The sequence below is a fragment of the Anomaloglossus baeobatrachus genome, chromosome 11 (genome assembly GCF_048569485.1).
Source record: "Anomaloglossus baeobatrachus isolate aAnoBae1 chromosome 11, aAnoBae1.hap1, whole genome shotgun sequence".
Classification (NCBI taxonomy): domain Eukaryota; kingdom Metazoa; phylum Chordata; class Amphibia; order Anura; family Aromobatidae; genus Anomaloglossus; species Anomaloglossus baeobatrachus.
Genome location: NC_134363.1, coordinates 95,652,096 through 95,674,298, shown reverse-complemented (window position 1 = coordinate 95,674,298; position 22,203 = coordinate 95,652,096). Strand labels below are relative to the sequence as shown.

General features: G+C 48.3%; 1 protein-coding gene across 3 annotated transcripts in view; it reads left to right on the top strand.

Annotated features, from left to right (window-relative positions):
- Positions 1 to 22,203, top strand: part of LIG1 (DNA ligase 1) — a 793,173-nt gene that overhangs the window by 516,274 nt on the left and 254,696 nt on the right. For all 3 annotated transcript variants that reach the window (XM_075328747.1, XM_075328748.1, XM_075328746.1), the window contains exon 22: positions 22,112 to 22,183. In XM_075328747.1, coding sequence (XP_075184862.1) covers positions 22,112 to 22,183 — 72 coding nt within the window. The remainder of the gene's footprint in view (positions 1 to 22,111; positions 22,184 to 22,203) is intronic.

The following is a 22,203-nucleotide window of genomic DNA, read 5'->3' as shown; positions in this document are numbered from 1 at the left end:
GTTTCATGACTTTCCATGACTTTTTGCACCTCTTTCATTATGTGTTAATACTTTTCCCTGTGTCATTCCTCATTTTTACACACAACTAAATTTATGGACTATTTGTTTTGATTTATTTGCTTGTGTGGATTGGATGGATTGTTACCGACATGTATAAAATTTATTAAAATATTACAGTATATGACAAAAATAAGTGCACCCCTCAGATTTTTGTAAATACTTAATTGTTGCTTTTCATGGGACAATACTGAAGATGACACTTTGATACAGTGTAAAGTAGTCAGTGTACAGCTTGTATAACTGTCAGGGTATGTGCACACGTTGCTTTTTTTTCCGCGCGGAAAAAAACGCACCCTCTGGCAGAGGGGAGAATAGTAAACAATGCTTTTTGAGAAACAACGCATCGAAAACGCATGCGTTTTTCATGCGTTTTTCATGCGTTTTTTTAGGTGCGTTTTTTAAGACTTGTCAGTGTTAATAAAGTTGGTTGAACACAGACCTTTGGAAAAAAAAACCTGTGATGTCATTTCCTTCCCCACATTCTGTTTGGATAAATGGGAGGGCTTGGAATGGAAGGAGCACCATTTGAATTTTGGAAAATTTGAAATAAACTTCGCGCACCAAGCCCCTTAGGTACCTATACGTCAGAAAACCCCCACAAGTGACCCCATTTTGGAATCTGCACCCATCAAGGATTTTATTCAGGAGTATATTAAGCATTTTGAATCCACAGCTACTTCACCCAAAATGTTGCTGTAGCAACAATATTCTCACTTTTAGGCCCGTTTCACACGTCAGTGAAAAACACTGACGTTTTTCACTGGCGTGAAAAACACGCACATGTACCTCCGTGTGCCGTGAATCACGGCACACATGGGTTGTCTAAGTGCAATACGGGCTCCGTTGTCCGTGGCCCGTGATTGCACTTAGAGATTAACTCACCTGTGCCCGCTCCCGCTCTCCATGGTGCTGATCGCTCCCGCGGTGCAGCATCCGGCCGGCCTTGACCCCCGCAGCAGCTGCTTCCAGGTCGGCTGTGTCGCACATCATGAATATGCGCGACAATAATGAGCCGGCTCAGAAGCAGCAAGCTGCACGGGCTGCAGAGGACATCGCTGGACGCCGGGTGAGTTAAAATGATTTTTATTTTAAAAGCACGTTTTTTTCTGGCACGTGTTTCACGGACCACACCACTGCGTGGTCCGTGGAACATCAGTGATGCCAGAAAAAAATGGACATGTCTCCGTGCGGCAATCACGCACACGTGGGTACGCCGCACAGAGACACGTGCAGTGAAAAATCACTGATGTGTGAGCAGACCCATTCATTAGAATGGGTCTGCGTATGTCAGTGATCCTGGTACGTTTAAAAAAAAAGCACAAACGTACCAGAATCACTGACGTGTGAAAGGGGTCTAAGGCTATGTGGCCATGATCCAGCGACACGGCGTCTAGTACACAGTGTCAGCCTTCCTGCAGCTGCCCATGCCCACGATTTGGGTTCAGGCTGCTGTGGAGCTCTATGCTACCTGCAGAGAACACACATCTACGCAGCATAAATTGACATGCTGAGGCTCGGGAAGCTGCGCCACCGGTCGGTTTATGCTGCGGAGAAGAGAAGCACAGTGGGCATGAGATTTCTAAAAATCCTTCCACTGTGCTTCTACTGCACAACGCAGCGTCATGGACGCAGGGAGAACACTCTGCGCCCAAAACACTGCAAACCCCGATTGTGGGCATCCAGCCTAAAAAGCGTCAATGGAGGTCAAATATATATACAACGTCCCCCCCCCCTGCATATTCTAAGCTGGCACCTTTAGTACCTTTCATGTGGCACTAAAGGGTGCCTAGCCTAGTTTTTATCACAAAAACAAAAAAAAAATGGCATGGGGTCCCCCCTATTTTTGATAGCCAGTCAGGGTAAAGCAGACAGCTATAGCCTGCAAACCACAGCTGGCAGCTTCATCTTGTCTGGTGATCTATTTGGAGGGCTCCCCAGGTTTTTTTTTTTTTATTTATAAATAAAAATAATAAAAAAAAAACAACATGGGGTCCCCCCAAATTAGATCACCAGCCAAGGTGAAGCTGACAGCTGAGGTCTGGTATTCTCAGGGTGGGAAGAGCCATGGTTATTGGACTCTTCCCAGCCTAAAAATAGCAGGCCACAGCCTCCCCAGAAGTGGCGCATCCATTAGATGCGCCAATCCTGGCGCTTCGCCCCAACTCATCCCGCGCCCTGGTGCGTTGGCTAACGGGGTAATAAATGGGGTTGATACCAGATGTGTAATGTCACCTGGCATCAAGCCCAGCAATTAGTGATGTCACGGCGTCTATCAGACACCCGACATAACTAATTGACAGTAAACAAAAGCAAAAAAAGACAACAAAAAATTTTTTATTAGAAAAAAAACTCCCCAAAACATTCCCTTGTTCTCCAATTTAATAAAAAAAATGGGTCCGCAGAAATCCATTTGGACGTCCCACGTCGCCTCTGGACCTTCTAGAACATGGGGGCACGTTCAGGGAACGTACCCCCCATTTTCTAGGAGGGCAGACCCTCCATTTGAGGAGAGTGGGTGCAAAAATCTGCACCCACTCTCCCCGGGTCACAGCTGCAGACTGCCGAGCAGCCAGCACAGCTCACACTGAACACTGTGCTGGCTGTCAGCTGCTCTGCATATGTGACCGGCCAGCGTGCACTGTGAAGGAGGAGGGGGCCGCGGGGGATCAGCGCTGCGACCGGACAGGTATGTATGACACCGGGGGGAATTGGGGTGAACGGGCAGGGCCTGGGGAACAGTTTTCTGTCGCATGTGTTATTGCACATGCGACAGAAATCATAGGAGCAGGGCGGCCGATGCGCTACTGTGCGCGCGGCCATGTTGGATTTTCGGGAGGGGGGTCGGGGGTCGGGGCGGGCACTTTGGTGACACCGGGGGCTTTGCCAGGAAGTGAGGTCAACAGGAAACCTCTTGACCTCACTTCCAGGTAAATGCCTGCGTTCTGGCATGCCGACAAAGGCCGCGGACCGCAACAAAAAAGCAGGTCCATGCGTTGTAGCTGCGTTCTGACCCCACATCATTGATTTCAATGGGGGAGAGAACGCAGCCACAACGCACAAAAGAAGTGACATGCTGCTTTTCTTTCCGCACCGATTTTTGGCATCCAAAACGCTGCGGAAAGAAACGCAGCGTGTGCACTGATTTTTCAGCTTTCCCATACACTTTGCTGGGAAAGCTGAACGCATGCAATTTGCCACTGAAACGCTGCGGTTCAAAACACAGCGTTTCCGCGGTAAAAAACGCAACATGTGCACACAGCCTAAATGTGGTGTGTCCTCTAAATAACTGACTCAAAACACAGTTCAATTTTAAAGAATTGCACCTGCTAAAAAGAATTGGACACAGCAAATTGTGACATTAACTGTCTCTTTGCAAAGTTATGTTCATTAACTGGGAAGTTTTGACTGATAGGCTGAAATAGCAAGGACATTTCTATACCATGGTTTACCGCTTGTGAAGTGTGTTTTGGTGCTTGACTAAGGAGCTGTATGTATTATAAACTGTAGAAGAACATCATAGTGTCATGAACGGGCCAAGGGATATGTGGCACACGGTGTAACACGCAACAAACAAAGGGTATACCGGGGACACTAGAACAACGCTAGGTCCTACACCTTGGGAGAGGAGTGGACACCTCCTGAACTCACCTCAAGCTGTTTCCTGAGCTCCCTAGCGCCCCTATACGAGGTGCTGTCGCCAAGCAGGATACCTTATCCTTCAATAGCCTTGTAAACACCCTGGCTATTGAGATGGCCAGTGAGAGACACTAGTCCCACTGCTGCACTAATCAACGCTGAAGGGAAGGAAAGCCAGAATTGAATCAAAAAGATAATGTTCAACTTCACAGCTGCAGTCAGACACCAAGCCTGCAGTTTACACCGCTTCCAACCACAAGGGCTCAAGCAGCTCTTTCCACCTCTGTGCCTAGTTTTAGACTAACCAGCGCCCTCTGCTGGGAGATGTGACCATATATAGAAGATGGGAGTGGTCACAAACTGGATGACTGGATGCACATGCGAGAGTAATTAGAAGCTGCTGGCAAGGAACACTGACATTAACCCTTAATTTACCATAAGAAAAGAAAACATGTTTAATATTAAGATTCTGAGTACTGTGAGACTCCAGGCACAAACCTGTCACAAGTCTATTAATACGGAGACCACCGTGACACGTAGGCAGGGCAGCCATCAGGGCATTACTACTGTGCCTGGTGTGCTGGGCCTGGTGAAGAGAGGGGGCCTGGATAGGCCCGGAGTAATTACTTAGCTTTGTTAAGCCCCGGGCAGGCCAGGCCCCTTTTTCACCGGGCCCTAGTTACAGCCGCAGCAGAGGAGCCTGGCCGTGTCATTTCAGCCACTGCACACACAGCTAAATTGCAGGCGAAGCCCATCTAGGGCATCGCATGCAAATTAGCCATGTGGCCGGAAGCAAGGCGAGTGGAGCAGGGAGGCGGAGCGTCATCCCACAGCCCAGTGCGATGAGGTCATCACTCTGCGCCTCATTATAGTGCTGCAGGCAGCGAGGAGGTGGAAAAAATGTGGCATCCTGCGGGGAAAGGTAGGCGCTTGCTGAGCTGAACATCGCCGTGGTTGGTGGGGGGCGCTCCTGCGTTGTCTTAAGGGTACTGTACACGCTGCGACATCGCTAGCGATCTCGTTAGCGATGTGAAATTCTAGATCGCAAGTGCGATCTTTTGAGGTCGCACATAGGTCATTTTACGCATGTGCGATTTCAAAAGATCGCACTTGCGCTCTTGAATTTCACATCGCTAACGAGATCGCTAGCGATGTCGCAGTGTGTAAAGTACCTTTAAGATGAGGGATAGGAACCGCGGGCCTGCAATGAGTTTTTCTGCGGCCCTCGGGCAGATTCCCGGGGGCAGCAGTGCTCGAGCGCTTACACTTACAATGTGGTCAGGACCTGCTGTGTGCCTGGAGTCCGCCCGCCGGTGTTGTGTGCCCGCTCTCCAGTACTGTCTAGCCCCCCCCCCACAGTGCTGTGTGCAACCCCCCCAACAGTGCTGTGTGCAAACCCCCCCAACAGTGCTGTGTGCAAACCCCCCCACTGTGCTGTGTGCAACCCCCCCCCCCGTGCTGTGTGCAACCCCCCCCTGTGCTGTGTGCAACCCCCCCACTGTGCTGTGTGCAACCTCCCCACTGTGCTGTGTGCAACCCCCCCACTGTGCTGTGTGCAACCCCCCCTCTGTGTGGAGCCCCCCCCGTGCTGTGTACAGCCCCCAACAGTGCTCTGTGCAGCCCCCCCAACAATGCTATATGCAGCCCCTCTACAATGCTTTATGCAACCCCCCCACAATGCTGTGTTCAAGCCCTCCCACAGCGCTGTGTTCAGGCCCCCCCACAGTGCTGTATGCAGGCCCCCCCACAGTGCTGTGTGCAGGCCCCCCCACAGTGCTGTGTGCAGGCCCCCCCACAGTGCTGTGTGCAGGCCCCCCCACAGTGCTGTGTGCAGGCCCCCCCACAGTGCTGTGTGCAGGCCCCCCCACAGTGCTGTGTGCAGGCCCCCCCACAGTGCTGTGTGCAGGCCCCCCCACAGTGCTGTGTGCAGGCCCCCCCCACAGTGCTGTGTGCAGGCCCCCCCCACAGTGCTGTGTGCAGGCCCCCCCCACAGTGCTGTGTGCAGGCCCCCCCCCCCACAGTGCTGTGTGCAGGCCCCCCACAGTGCTGTTTGCAACCCCCCCACAGTGCTGTTTGCAACCCCCCCACAGTGCTGTTTGCAACCCCCCCCCCCCCACAGTGCTGTGTGCAGCCCCCCCTCCCACAGTGCTGTGTGCAGGCCCCCCCCAACAGTGCTGTGTGCAGGCCCCCCCCACTGCTGTGTGCAGCCCCCCCCCCCACAGTGCTGTGTGCAGGCCCCCCCCCACAGTGCTGTGTGCAGGCCCCCCCCACAGTGCTGTGTGCAGCCGCCTCCAGTGCTGTGTGCAGCCGCCTCCAGTGCTGTGTGCAGCCGCCTCCAGTGCTGTGTGCAGCCGCCTCCAGTGCTGTGTGCAGCCGCCTCCAGTGCTGTGTGCAGCCGCCTCCAGTGCTGTGTGCAGCCGCCTCCAGTGCTGTGTGCAGCCGCCTCCAGTGCTGTGTGCAGCCGCCTCCAGTGCTGTGTGCAGCCGCCTCCAGTGCTGTGTGCAGCCGCCTCCAGTGCTGTGTGCAGCCGCCTCCAGTGCTGTGTGCAGCCGCCTCCAGTGCTGTGTGCAGCCCCTTCCAGTGCTGTTTATCACCCCCATTGTTGTTCCCTCTAATGCTGTGTACCACCCCAGTGATGTTTGCCCCCTAGTGATGTCTGTACTCCGCAATTGCTGTCTGTGCGACCCAGTGCTGTCCGTGTCTCCCTAGTGCTGTCCGTGTCTCCCTAGTGCTGTCCGTGTCTCCCTAGTGCTGTCCGTGTCTCCCTAGTGCTGTCCGTGTCTCCCTAGTGCTGTCCGTGTCTCCCTAGTGCTGTCCGTGTCTCCCTAGTGCTGTCCGTGTCTCCCTAGTGCTGTCCGTGTCTCCCTAGTGCTGTCCGTGTCTCCCTAGGGCTGTCCGTGTCTCCCTAGGGCTGTCCGTGTCTCCCTAGGGCTGTCCGTGTCTCCCTAGGGCTGTCCGTGTCTCCCTAGGGCTGTCCGTGTCTCCCTAGGGCTGTCCGTGTCTCCCTAGGGCTGTCCGTGTCTCCCTAGCGCTGTCCGTGTCTCCCTAGGGCTGTCCGTGTCTCCCTAGCGCTGTCCGTGTCTCCCTAGCGCTGTCCGTGTCTCCCTAGCGCTGTCCGTGTCTCCCTAGCGCTGTCCGTGTCTCCCTAGCGCTGTCCGTGTCTCCCTAGCGCTGTCCGTGTCTCCCTAGCGCTGTCCGTGTCTCCCTAGCGCTGTCCGTGTCTCCCTAGCGCTGTCCGTGTCTCCCTAGCGCTGTCCGTGTCTCCCTAGCGCTGTATGTGCGCCCCCCCCTAGTGATGTCTGTGAGCCCCCCCTAGTGATGTCTGTGAGCCCCCCCTAGTGATGTCTGTGAGCCCCCCCTAGTGATGTCTGTGCGCCCCCCCCCTAGTGATGTCTGTGCGCCCCCTAGTGATGTCTGTGCGCCCCCCCTAGTGATGTCTGTGCGCCCCCCCTAGTGATGTCTGCAATGTAATTTTTTGAGGGAAATACTTCTTCTGGAACAACTTAAAGGGTGCTAACACTTTTGGCCGTGTGTGTGTGTGTGTTTGTATATAATATATTTTAGCTGTAGTACCCAGCGATGCCTGGGATAGTAACTGTCTCTTCCCAGCCTCTGTCTGTCTGTCTTTTCCCTTTGTTTTTTTAAATCAGATCTTTTTTTATTAAATAATTAGGAATCAATACAGAGAATATTTCACTTTTCATATGACTGATAACAGTAAACAAGAGATAATCACATGTGGTATATAAATCAGGTTCTTCCTCTGCATATATGTAGAAACAGTGATAAGGTTCTCAAATCATAGTTATATTATATAACATGAGCCTACAAACCACGTGGCTCCACAAATAAACAAAACTGGAATTATACAATAATGCCTCAGACTAACAGAAACACCTCCTCCATCAGCCGTGTCTCTCCACATCATATTGCTATACTCTCCCGCCCCTCCCTCTCCGTGCAGTCATCAATCAAATCCTTCCAGTCCTCACTCACCTCGTCATTCAAAGTCCACTTCGCCACAGAAAAGACTAGTTTTAATTTCCTTCCTCACACATTCCATCACTGCAGGCACAACAGTAACCGGTCCAGCATTGCATCCCGAACCAGTGCACTGGAGGGTAGGCCCGGCAACTCCATCCATGGCTGCCAAATGTTGTAAAACTTTCTCAATGTTTTTCTCTTTAAATAAACTCCCCTTTCCAATCTTATGACGTTATTTAATTTGCTTTTAAGCTCTGGTAGTGTTGGTGGTAGAGGGTCTAACCAGTGATATGCTAGTAGCTTTCTTGCTTGATACAGGATACGGGCTATTCCCAGGGCTGTTGGGTCTGTGGGAAGGAGGAGTGGACCCGGATTCTCCAACAGGCACAGGTGGGGAGACAGTTGTATTGTGATATGATAAATTTGATCTATAAGTCCCAGGGTTTGCTTCCAGAAATCACCAATGTGTTCACACTCCCACAGAACATGCATCAAATGGGCATCATCCTGTCCACACCTAACACACTGTGCGTTTGGTCTGAGTCCCATCCTGAATAATAGGCTGGGAGTTTTATATACCCTGTGGATGAGATATATTTGAGACCGCTTTTGGCACTCAGAGACCGTCAGTTTAGGAACCTGTTCCAATATATCAGACCACTGATCTTCTGTCAGGGGACCAACGTCTTGTTCCCATTTGCTTTTAACAATCAATGGGTGTGTTTCCAGATGAGCAGGTAGTAATTTTTTATATAAATCCGAGATAAGACCTTTAGAGGACTCAGATGTAAGCAGCCTATGTAATGTTTATGTGTCACTGTTACCGGGTTTGTCCTCCTCTGTCTTTCCAGTGCGTGTCTCAGCTGTAAATACTGATAAAAGAAGACATGCGGGAGGTGAAACTCCGTTCTCAGTTGTTCAAAGCTTTTAAGAGTATTATTTTGTAATACTTGTGACACTAAATGGATCCCTCTATCCTCCCATCCTCTGAACCCTACTAATTTTTTAATTTCTGGCAAGTCGGGGTTCTGCCACAGTGACCAGAGCTCTGTAGGTCCGCTTATCCCCAAAAGAGACTTACCCCTGTCCCACACCCTAAATATCATAGCCAATGTGGGATATGGTGCCCCGTTTATCTGTCTTTGTCCCACATCCAACCGGCAACCTGGGTACTTCCATACTGATCCCTCTCTCACTATATCACCACTGGTATCATACGCTCCTTCTTTGCCCCAACCCCTAAGGTGTTGCATCTGGGAGGCTATATAATATATGGGTTTGGTACCCCCAATCATCCCTCCTCCTTTCCCCGCTGTAGCACTTCCAGTCGAATTCTAGCCTGCTTTTTCTTCCAAATAAGTTCCCGGAAAATTGTATTAATTTTTACAAAAAATTCCCTACATATCCACACTGGAGAATTATGTATAAGATATAGTAATTGTGGCATCATTACCATTTTAATTAAATTGAATCTGCCGATATTTGATAGCGGCAAGCGGCACCAGCCATGCACTTTTGCTCTGAATCGCTGTAACAGGGGTTCCATATTTAGGACCTGAAAATCCTTTGGAATTGGGCTAACAATTACTCCCAGATATTTAAACTCCCGAACCACAGGAACCGGAATCTGCAAGTCCGAGAAGTCCCCCGGGAGGGGGTCCAACGGCATTAAAGCCGACTTGGACCAGTTGATTCGTAGGCCAGACCTCTGCCCAAATTCCTGAATGATATTCATTGCCGGCAAAATTGAGGAACGTACCCTGTCTAAATATAAGAGTGGATCGTCTGCGTATAATGATATCTTTTGTTCCACGGCTCCACACCGAAATCCTTCTACCTCCCTGGATTTCCGTATTGCCACTGCCAACGGCTCCACCGCAGTCGCGAATAGCAAGGGCGAAAGCGGGCACCCCTGTCTAGTACCTCTTCCAAGAGGAAAAGACTCGGAGACCCTGCCAATAACCCTAACCTTCGCCACCGGTGAGTCATATAGCAGTTTTACCCAATTTGTGAACCTACATCCAAAGCCCATTTTCCGAAGTACAGCCCACATATAGCTCCATTCAAGGCTATCGAACGCCTTAGCGGCGTCTAAGGCTAGGTTCGCACACTGCGTCTTTTTGACGCTGCGTTTTTGTGCGTTTTTGGCGCTAAAAACGCACAAAAACGCACCTGCGTTGAAAAAACGCATAAAAAACGCATGCGTTTTTGCCGCGATTTGGTGCGTTTTTGGCTGCGTTTTGCTGCGTTTTTGATCTCTGCGTTTTGCTGCGTTTTTCCAATGCATTGCATGGGCGGAAAACGCAGAAAAACGCAGGAAAGAACTGACATGTCCATTTTTTTTTTTTAACTCAAAAACGCAGGTAAAAGAAACAGATGTGTGCGGACAGCAAAAATGAAAACTCATAGACTTTGCTGGGGAAGCAAAGTCCTGCAGTTTTGAGGCCAAAAACGCCCCCGAAAAACGCGCAAAAACGCCGCGAAAAACGCACTGTGCGCACATAGCCTAAAGACAAAATTGCCCTTTCCCCTGGCTTCTCAGAACTATGTTGAATTCCCAAATATAATTTCCTGAGGTTCATTGATGTGACTCTGCATGGAATGAATCCTGTCTGATCACTCTGCACTATAGATGAGATAACTCGGGACATCCTATTGGCGAGCACCTTGGCCAGTAATTTAATATCTGTTTGAAGGAGAGAGATTGGACGATACGAATCCGGGATCTCTGGATCTTTTACGGGTTTTAGTATTAAGACTATTAAGGCTTCCCTCATAGAGGGCGGGAGGACCCTCTGCCTTTCAGATTCTTTAAATACCTTAAGTAGTTTAGGCAGCAGTAAGGGTGCATATGTTTTATAAAACTCTCCAGGCAGGCCATCCTTCCCCGGAGCTTTTTCATTTTGTGTCTGGCCAAGTGCTTCCTCTAATTCTTCCAATAAGATGTCCCGATCCAGCAATTCCCTGTTTACATCATTCAGTGTGGGGAGAGATAGAGCATCCAGATAGTGCTCAATCTCAGTCTCCGTGAGGTCACAGTTTGATGTGTATAGTCGCATATAATACCTCTTTATTTCTCTCATTATATCCTCGCTTTCTGTTACAAAGTCACCTGATTCTGTCTTTAACCTATTTATATAAAAAGAGCCTTCCTGTGCTCTAATGACTGTGGCTAGTAGGTGCCCTACTCCCTCTCCCGCTATAAAATATTTTTGTTTAAGGAAATAGCGTTTATTTTCTGCCACCGACATGAGATTTTCTTTGACGTTTGTGCCTTCTCTAGAGTGTTTTTAGTTTCCTCTGTCGGGTTGAGCACCAACGCACCCTCCGCATCAGATACCTCTTGAATCAGACTCTGGGTGTAACATTTGGTTTGATTTTTGCGTATGCATATTTCTCTGTTACATATGCCCCTTACCACAGCTTTCATAGAGTCCCAAACTATGCGTGATGGTGCAGAGCACTCATTAAGATGAAAGTATTCTAGAATGTTATCATATAAAGATCCCCCTATAAGCTGGATCCAGAAGGGATTAAGTTTCCAGATAGGCCTGGGCAGAGCGAGGGGGTTTCCCCATGCAAGCGTAACATGTAATGGCGAGTGATCAGATACACTTCTAGGTAGGTATCATAGTATCATAGTTTTTAAGGTTGAAGGGAGACTCTAAGTCCATCTAGTTCAACCCGTAGCCTAACATGTTGATCCAGAGGAAGGCAAAAAAAAACCCAAAAAACCCCAATGTGACAAACAAGTTCCAATGGGGAAAAAATTTCCTTCCTGACTCCACATCCGGCAATCAGACTAGTTCCCTGGATCAACACCCTGTCATAAAATCTAATATACATAACTGGTAATATTAAATTTTTCAAGAAAGGCGTCCAGGCTCTGCTTAAATGTTAGTAGTGAATAACTCATTACAACATCATGCGGCAGAGAGTTCCATAGTCTCACTGCTCGTACAGTAAAGAATCCTCGTCTGTGATTATGATTAAACCTTCTTTCCTCAAGACGTAGCGGATGCCCCCGTGTTCCAGTCGCAGGCCTAGGTGTAAAAAGATCTTTGGAAAGGTCTCTGTACTGTCCCCTCATATATTTATACATTGTGATTAGATCCCCCCTAAGCCTTCGTTTTTCCAGACTAAATAACCCCAAGTTTAATAACCTGTCTTGGTATTGCAGCCCACCCATTCCTCTAATAATCTTGGTCGCTCTTCTCTGCACCCTCCCCAGTTCAGCTATGTCCTTCTTATATATCGGTGACCAGAATTGTATACAGTATTCTAAGTGCGGTCGCACTAGTGACTTGTACAGAGGTAGAACTATATTTTTTTCATGAACACTTATACCTCTTTTAATACATCCCATTATTTTATTAGCCCTGGCAGCAGTTGCCTGACACTGTCCACTAAAGTGAAGTTTACCATCCACCCATACACCCAAGTCTTTTTCTGTGCCTGTTTTACCCAGTGTTCTACAATTAAGTACATAATCATACATTTTATTTCCTCTACCCAAGTGCATGACCTTACATTTATCTACATTAAACTTCAATTGCCACTTCTCAGCCCAATTCTCCAATTTACATAAATCTCCCTGTAATATAAAATTATCCTCTTCTGTATTGATTACCCTGCAGAGTTTAGTATCATCTGCAAATATTGAAATTCTACTCCGCATGCCCCCAACAAGGTCATTAAAGGTAGGCCACCTTTTGTGTATATGAGGCCATAAGTGTGTTCCCAATAGCCAGGTCTATCCGTGACATAGTGTGGTGGGAGCTAGAGTAACAGGAGAATTGTTTTGTTGTGGGGTGTTGGGCACGCCAAAGATCTACCAAACCCAGCTCTGTGAGCGTTCTAGCAAATGAAGTTGGGGCGGCGTTCTTCCATATGTTCCCCGAGTGTAATTTATCTAGATAGGGATGTAGATAGTTATTAAAATCCCCTATCAGAAGCGTCGGCACAGATGGAAGGGAATCTGAAATAGACAATATCCTTTTTACGGGTTCGACTGAATATGGTTGGAGGGATATATATCGCAACCAGAATAAATTGTATACCATACAGCATGCAAAGCAAACAGACAAATCTGACCCCAGGGTCAATCACCGATCTGGTACATGAGAAAGGGATGGATTTGTGCACCAACACACTCACACCCCACGCATGGGTCGAGTATGTAGAATGATATTCATGCGCGATCCATCCCTTCCTCAGCCAGTGAACATTATCCCTTACCATATGGGTCTCCGATAGACATACAATAGCCAGGAAAAGTTTCTGTAGGTGAGTAAATATAGCACATCTTTTGTTCGCATCTCCGAGCCATCTAACGTTCCACGCTACAATATTTAAGGATGTCGCCATAAGCGTAGACTAAGATGTGATCCGGGCGGATACTTCATACCTGGAGGAGAGAGGCATTCTCCACAGATTCTCAAAAACATTAGGTTGAGCGACATGACTGGGGTATACCACACTCCACAAACAGATTGCATCATACAACAGTAAACAAAAAAAACAAGGAGAGGGATAAGGCTCTGCACACCAGTGCGCAGTGCCACTGCCCTCAAAATCAAGTGTATCTTACACATTTCTCCCAAATAGAGAGAATCAGGGCTAAAAACACGCCCCAAGTCCATGTAGGGAGGGGGGTCCACAGCTCGCTAGTGCAGCGAGTGTCCACAATGAACCGGCTATCTCCCGTCCTGGATCCTAGATGAATTTAACTGTAATAAGCTCACCAGCATAGTGTCCCAAACAAAAGCAACACCTGGCGGCAGAAAAGGGAATCTCAAGTATTCTTCCTCCTCAGGGACCTCTCGTTGATATCCAGCCAAGACAGTGCCTCCCCCGTCGTATCAAAAAAAAAAAAAAAAAAGAGTCTCTCCGTTCGCAGGAATCCGCAGCTTAGCAGGGTTCGTCATGGAGTATGGCACTTTTATGTTATGCAGGCGTTTTTTTATCTCAATAAATTGCGCTCTTTTACGTTGTACTTCCATGGAGAAATCAGGAAATATTGATATTTTCTTCCCATCAATTGCAAGTTCTTTGATATCTCTGGGTCTACGTAGGATAGTGTCCCTTTCTTTATAGTGCAGTAGTTTGATCAGAATAGGACGTGGGGGTGCTCCCGGCTGGGGGGCACGCGCAGGAACCCTGTGCGCCCTCTCAATGGTGAAGAAAGGGGACAGTATATCTTTTCCTATGGTATCTTTAAGCCATTTTTCAAAACAATTCAGTGGATCATTGCCCTCCATCCTCTCTGGGACCCTCACCAGTCTCAAATTACTTCTGTGGGAGCGGTTCTCCAAATCATCCACCTTATTTAGCAGTGTGGAAATATTTTGCGTGGCCTTTCCCAGCTCTCGTGACATTGGTGGTAATTTATCCTCTGTTGTACTCACTCGCTCCTCCAGCTCCCCCACTCTGACAGTCACCCCCTGCAGCTCACGTTTAATACAGGCTATATCCGAGGTGACAGTTCCCATCTGGCTGCTTAGGGTGGTCAATGTGGTATTGCAAGAGTTAATTGCTGCCAGAATGTCTCTGTGTGGGCTCAATGAGGATAAGCGCTGTCTGCTCCATACCTCCCCCTCCTCCCTCTGCCAGCGCAGGTCTCCGTGTCTGCATATCCTGTGCTGCTGAGCACGCAGGGCCCAGGGTACTCAGTCTCCCCGTCGGGTATGTAATCTCCCTGCTCGAGGGCCCGTTCAGCGCTGCCATCTGGTGCCTCTTTGGAGGTAATCTCTGTGCCAGGGGCCACTCTGGCAAACTGCTCCAGCCTGCCCGCTACTCCCACTGCTCCACCGCGGGACGGTGTGGACGCCGGCGGCGCCATATTAGATTCTTCAGAGGCGCGCTCCTGCGCGTCTGTCCTTTTTATTGCTGCTGCGGGTCGACATATCCTGGCGGTGCTCGCTTCCCCGGGTGTTATAAGTATTAGTGCAGCCCTCCAGGGTCGGTAGTGCTTGTCAGCCAGGCCGGTGTACAGGATAATTCAGGATCCAGGCAGGAGCTCACCCACGCTGCGTCCCCTCTACATGAGGTCCAGGCCACGCCCGTCTCTTCCCTTTGTGTGTGTCTGTCTTTTCCTGTTTGTCCCTGTCTGTCTCTATACCTGTGTCTGTCTCTGTGAGTCTCTCTGTGTTTGTCTCTGTCTCTTTCCCTGTTGGCCTCTTTCCCTGCCTGCCTCTATCTGTCCCTTTTCCTGTCTGTCTGGCTGTCTGTCTCTGTCTCTCTCTCTCTGTGTCTCTCTCTATCTGTCTCTCTCTCTGTCTGTCTCTGTTTCTCTTTCTCTGTTGGTCTCTTTCTCTGTTGGGCTCTTTCTCTGTTGGGCTCTTTCTCTGTTGGGCTCTTTCTCTGTTGGGCTCTTTCTCTGTTGGGCTCTTTCTCTGTTGGGCTCCTTCTCTGTTGGGCTCTTTCTCTGTTTGGCTCTTTCTCTGTTTGTTTGGCTCTTTCTCTGTTTGGCTCTCTGTCTCTTTCTTTCTATTTCTTTCTGTTTGTCTCTTTCCCTGTCTGTCTGTCTTTCTGTCTGTCTCATTTGTTTGTGTGTCTCTTTCCCTGTCTGTCTCTGTCTGCCTCTTTCTCTCTCTCTCTGTCTCTCTTTCCATCTCTCCACCGATATCATATTACCTCACACATTGACTTTAATGTAAGCAGGATTTTTGGAGAGTAACTGTAAGGTTAAATTTTCCACTCAAAAAATAGTTTGACGTTCCGTGAGTAACATGAGTCAATAGTTTGACGTTCCCGAAGTCATATTTTGTGCAAAATTTCGTGATTGTAAATGTGACGGTGTGGATTCCTTTAGCGGACGCACACGCACACGTTTTTCTAAGCATGGCAGCATTGAGTGTGGAAGGTTTGAGGGGTGGAGCATGGGCGGAGTCTCAAGGGGGCAGAATAATTTTGCCAGTATGGGGTCCTGAAATTCCTAGTGGCGGCCCTGCATGTAGGTATTGCATTCTTAGTTACTCAACCGAACTCGAGGAGTTAAAGGATTGGGAATTGTCTTGTATGACCTAATTTAATTGACTATTATTTACCCCCTACTATGAGTGTGTCTATGCATAGACTAATATGGAGATAATCAGTGTCTCATGCTGTCATATGTGCAGTAAATTATGGAGACAGACATCGCTTGTGCTACGTTCTGACACATTTACTCAGTTCCGAGGAAGTGAAATGACTTTGAGTTGTCTTGTACAACCTAACTGGTTGAATTATCATCTATCCCCCACAAAGAATATGCTTATATACGGTATGTTCACGGATCAGTTCACACAAAGCAGATGTTTTGCAAAGTGTTCAAATGAACGGATATGTCCTTTGTATTTCTTACACTGTATAATGCTGAATATTCTCTTTAACCCCGTCACGACCGCGGGCAGTAAAATTACGTCCTATTTTAACGTGACTTAACGACAAGGGACGTAACTTTACTGCCTAAAGTTCATTTGATTGCCGTGGCCATAGCAACGGCTTTCAAATGATGTCCCCTGCTGTTTCTTACAGCAGTGGACCTTTGCTTGACCCCAGGGGGGGTAGCATCGCCACCCTCCATCGACGATCGATGTGATTAGCGGTTCAAATCTGAACCGCCAACCACATCGTTCGCACTAATTTTGGCAAAAATAATGCCTGAATTAGTGAGATACTGTGAGATCCTGCTGTGAGATGCTGTAGCAGCTGCAGCATATCATAGGTGGACCTCAAACATGTCGCCCCCCCCCCAACCCCTGCAGCACTGATTGGAGCAATCGTGCTATGACGCGCAATCGCTCCAATCAGTGGGGCGGTCTGATCTGCAGGTGGCCACCCTCCCCAGGCCTGTGCTGGTCTGCGAGCCCTCCCCCAACATGTCTGCAGAGTGGACTGGGTGGTACCTGTGGTACCACCCCATCGCTGCTGCCGCCGCCGCTGATGTCACCGCTTCTGCTCCTGCTCCACGTACTGTGCTCACCTTACAGCCCGTGCACACTCCCGTGACGGCCCCTGCACTTGCCCCCCTGCGATCTGCCCCCTTCACGCCCCAATCTGCCCCCCGACATCCCGATCTGCTCCCCCCGCTTCTGCTCCTGCTCCACGTGAGTACTGTGCTCACCTTGCAGCCCGTGCACGCTCCCGTGACGCCCCTGCGCGCTCCCGTGATGCCCCCTGCCCGTGCCCCCCTTCGATCTTCCCACCCCCACGCCCCGATCTGCCCCCCGACATCCCGATCTGCTCCCCCCGCGATGTGCCTGCCTCCCCCATGATCTCTATTCTGCTTCTGCAGTTCCCCCTCTGCTCTCCCCACTACCCCCCTGCTCTCCCCCCCGACGTCCACTTACCTGTCTTCACCGGGTCGTCCGAGGTCTTCACTGGCCCGATCACATCTGCCTCCATCGCTGGGTCCTTCCTGGGTATTCTGCAGAGCTGTCAAACGTCCTGCCTACTGCTCCTGTAAAGCTGTCCATCTCGCTTGCCTTCTGTTCCTCCTGCAGTTCTTCTGGTCAGTGATCCTCCTGCTAATCCTCTGGGTACTGTGAGTATAACTTTTTTTTTTTTCTTTGTATCCCATGTCCATTTTTACACTTCATCTGTCCGTGCGTCCCGCCGAGCGCTGATCAGGGATGCAGATAACGTATCTGCATCCCTGCTCAATTTTTGGCGTGACTTTTTTTTTTCCGTATCCGCGACGCTTTTTGTATCGCATTTGTCCGTGCGTCCCACCGAGCGCTAATCAGGGATGCAGATAACGTATCTGCATCCATGGTCAATTTTTGGCGTGACTTTTTTTTTTCCATATCCCCGACGCTTTTTGTATCGCATCTGTCCGTGCGTCCCGCCAAGCGCTGATCAGGGATGCACATAACGGATCGGCATCCCTGCTCAATTTTTGGCATAACACTTTTTTTTTTTTTTTCCCGCATCCCCGACGCTTTTTGTATTTCATCCAACCGTGTGTCCTGCAGCGGCCGATCAGTGCACCGCGTCTGTGCGTTTGAAAAGTCAAATGGCGTTTCTTCTCTTCTGAGCCCCGCCATGCGCCCAAAAAATTGATTTCCACCACATATGAGGTATCTGCGTACTCAGGAAAAATTGCACGATACGTTTTATGGTGCATTTTTTCCTGATAACGTTGTAAAAAAAAAAGCTACCTGATTTGTGCAAAAATTTTGTGGTAAAAAAAAACCAAAACAATTTTCACGGTTCAACGTTATCAACTTCTGTGGAGCCCCTGGAGGTACAAGGGGCTCACCAAACATCTAGATAAATTCCTTGAGTGGTCTAGTTCCAAAATCGGGTTATTTGTGGGGGAGCTCCACTGTTTAGGCGCCATAGGGGGTCTCCAAACGTGACATGGCGTCCGCTAATGATTCCAACCAATTTTGCTGTCAAATGGTGCTCCTTCTCTTCTGAGCCCCGCCATGCGCCCAAACAATTACTTTTCACCACATGTGAGGTATCTGCGTTCTCAGGAGAAATTGCACAATATGTTTTATGGTGCATTTTTTTCCTGATACCCTTGTGAAAAAAAAAGCTACCTGGTTCAAGTAACAGGTTTGTGGTGAAAAAAAAAAAAGTGTATTCATGGCTTAACATTTTCAACTCCTGTGGAGCCCCTTGGGGCTCGCTAAACATCTAGATAAATTCCTTGAGGGGTCTAGTTTCCAAAATGGGGTCACTTGTTGGGGGAGCTCCACTGTTTAGGCCCCATTATAAACTCCTGTGAAGCCCCCAGGTGTTCAAAGCGCTCACCAAACATCTAGAAAAATTATTTGAGGGCTCTAGTTTCCAAAATGAGGTCACTTGTAGGGGGGATATCCATTGTTTAGGTACCTCGGGAAGGGGGGGGGGGTCTCCAAATGCAACATTACGTCAGCTAATGATTCCAACCAATTTTGCTGTTAAATGGTGCTCCTTCTCTTCTGAGCCCCGCCATGCGCCCAAACAATTATTTTCCACCACATGTGAGGTATCGTCATACTCAGGAAAAAATGCACCATGAAATTTATAGTGCATTTTTTCCTGATACCCTTGTGAAAAAAGCTGCCTAGTTGAAGCAACAGTTTTGTGGTAAAAAAAAATGTTTTTCTTTTCACGGCTCAACGTTATAAACTTCTGTGAAGCCCCCAGGTGTTCAAAGTGCTCACCAAACATCTAGAAAAATTATTTGAGGGCTCTAGTTTCCAAAATGGGGTCACTTGTGGGGGAGCTCCATTGTTTAGGCACCTCAGGGGGTCTTCAAACCCGACATGGCGTCCGCTAATGAGTCCAGCTAATTTTGCGTTCAAAAATTCAAATGGCGCTCCTTCCCTTCCGAGCTCTGCCGCGCGCCCAAACAATTGATTTTTACCACATATGGGGTATCAGCGTACTCAGGAGAAAATGCACAATAAATTGTATGGTGCACTTTCTCTTTTCTCCCTTGTGAAAATGAAAATTTTATGGCTAAAGAAACATTTTTGTGTTAAGTAAAATGTTCATTTTTTCCTTCCACATTGCTTTGGTTGATGTGAAGCTCCTAAAGGGTTAATAAACTTCTTGGATGTGGTTTGAGCAGTGTGAGGGGTGCAATTTTTAGAATGGGGTCACTTTTGGGTATTTTCTGTCACCTCGGCCTCTGTCACTTCATGGCTATGTGCGCACAGTGCGTTTTTCGCGGCGTTTTTGCACGTTTTTCGGGTGCGTTTTTGGCCTCAAAACTGCAGGACTTTGCTTCCCCAGCAAAGTCTATGAGTTTTCATTTTTGCTGTCCGCACACATCTGTTTTTTTTACCTGCGTTTTTGAGTTAAAAAAAAAAAAATGGACATGTCAGTTCTTTCCTGCGTTTTTCTGCGTTTTCCCCCCATGCAATGCATTGGAAAAACACAGCAAAACGCAGAGATCAAAAACGCAGCAAAACGCAGCCAAAAACGCACCAAATCGCTGCAAAAACGCATGCGTTTTTTTATGGGTTTTTTGACGCAGGTGCGTTTTTGTGCGTTTTTAGCGGCCAAAAACGCACAAAAACGCAGCGTCAAAAAGACGCAGTGTGCGAACCTAGCCCAAATGTGATGTGGTCCCTAAAAAAAAATTAATTTGTAAATTTTGTTGGAAAAATGAGAAATTGCTGATGAACTTTGACCCCTTCTAACTTCCTAACGAAAAAAAATTTTGTTTCAAAAATTGCGCTGATGGAAAGTAGACATGTGGGAAATTTTATTTAGTAACTATTTTGTGTGACATATCTCTCAGATATATGGGCATAAATTTTCAAAGTTTGAAAATTGCGAAATTTTCAAAATTTTCGCAAAATTTCCTAAATTTTCACAAATAAACGCAAAAAATATCGGCCTAAATTTACCACTGATATGAAGTACAATATGTCACGAAGAAACAATCTTAGAATCGCCAGGATCCGTTGAAGCGTTCCAGAGTTATAACCTGTCAAAGTGACACTGGTCAGAATTGCAAAAAATGGCCCGGTCATTAGGGTGTTTTAGTGGCCGGGGGTGAAGGGGTTAAAAATTATTATATTGCTGGATATTCTGTCTACCTTCATACTAAGTAAAACAGAAAAAAAATAAACTTTTGGTTTTGTTTTTTTTGTTTAGTTTTTTTTAGCATTTTTATTCTGGTTTTAGAGCTTTTTCTATAATTTCATCTGGCTTTTTCAAAATGGGCACAGCTAGGTTAAAGGGAACCTGTCAGCAGAAATTTCGACTTAAACCTAACAGATTCCCCCTCTGCAGCTCCTGGGCTGCATTCTAGAAAGGTCCCTGTTAGTATTGTGGCCCCTTTCTGACCCAAAAAAAGAGTTTATATCGAGGTACCTTTTTGGCTTCTGATTCTCTAAATGTGTCACGGGGGCGGGCTGCCTGATGGCCGTTATTCTGCCCCCTGTTCCTGTATGCCGCCCCCATCGCCGATTTCTATACTTCTGGATGCCGCCCACTGCTCCAGCCATCCCCGCGCATGCCCAGTGCTCATCTCTCGTGGATGAGCACTGTGCCCAGTGTCACCGGTGGTGACGTGCGCGCAGGGTTTAGATTATGGGCGGTGCTGTGATGTTAATTACCAAGCAACCGCCCATAATCGCGGGACCGCGCATTCCCCCTCGGCCTGCTTCTTTCTGCTCAAGCGCGCTGCAGCTGAACTCCTCCTGATCGGTGTAGTCACTGCTCCGCGCTCCTCCCATCTATTTCCTGCCTCAGGGCAAGATGGGAAGGAGGTGACGTGAGTTCAGCTGCAGCGGGCTTGCGCAGAAAGCAGGCCGAGGGGGAATGCGCGGTCCCGCGATTATGGGCAGTTGCTTGGTAATTAACATCACAGCACCGCCCATAATCTAAACCCTGCGCGCACGTCACCACCGGTGACACTGGGCACAGTGCTCATCCACGAGAGATGAGCACTGGGCATGCGCGGGGATGGCTGGAGCAGTGGGCGGCGTCCAGAAGTATAGAAATCGGCGATGGGGGCGGCATACAGGAACAGGGGGCAGAATAACGGCCATCAGGCAGCCCGCCCCCGTGACACATTTAGAGAATCAGAAGCCAAAAAGGTACCTCGATATAAACTCTTTTTTTGGGTCAGAAAGGGGCCACAATACTAACAGGGACCTTGCTAGAATGCAGCCCAGGGAGCTGCAGAGGGGGAATCTGTTAGGTTTAAGTCGAAATTTCTGCTGACAGGTTCCCTTTAAGGTGATGTTGGCTTGTCTTCATGATTTGCACTGTACTTTACACCACAAATCTTTATCCAGTGCCCAACTGGAGTAAGATTTGTGGCAAGGTGTAAGTAGTCTTACGCCTCGTTTAAGACGCGCCTTATTCATTAAAAGATGTCACTTTTTAATGAATACCAGAGCTTTATGTCCAGCAGTACCTTTACCTAGACCAAGGGTCCCCAATTCCAGTCCTCAAGGGCCGCCAACAGTGCATGTTTTCAGGATTTCCTTAGTATTGCACATGTGATAATTTAATCACCTGCACAGTTGATGATTCCAACACCCATGCAATGCTAAGGAAATCCTGAAAACATGCACTGTTGGCGGCCCTCGAGGACTGGAGTTGGGGAACCCTGACCTATACAGTCTATTAGAGTCTGCAGAGGTGGTGCTGGTTGGTAATAGAGCTGGAGTGACAGAGGCTTCCAGTCTGCAGCCTCATTTGCATATCAATAGAAACTTTGATTTCTCAATAAGGGAGGGACACACAGGACATGCAAAGGTATTGCTGGACTTGTCTCATGCATGTAAATAGCTTGGGGAATGAAGGTCTGCTGACAAATTCCCTTTACAGATTGTTTGAATTGATCATTCACTTTGCAAGGTTCAGTTTTGTTACTTTTACATATACATATATTATCATGTGCCGTTGATTTATGTTGCCCCTAAAATGTTCACTGTGGTGACCTGTCTTTGCTTTGTTTTATTTTACATGTTTATCTCTTTGACTATTGTAGGATGTTGACGCTTCTGATATAAAAGTCCAGGTCTGTGTGTATGCTTTCGACATGCTGTATCTCAATGGACAGGTAAATAATTCACAGGCTTT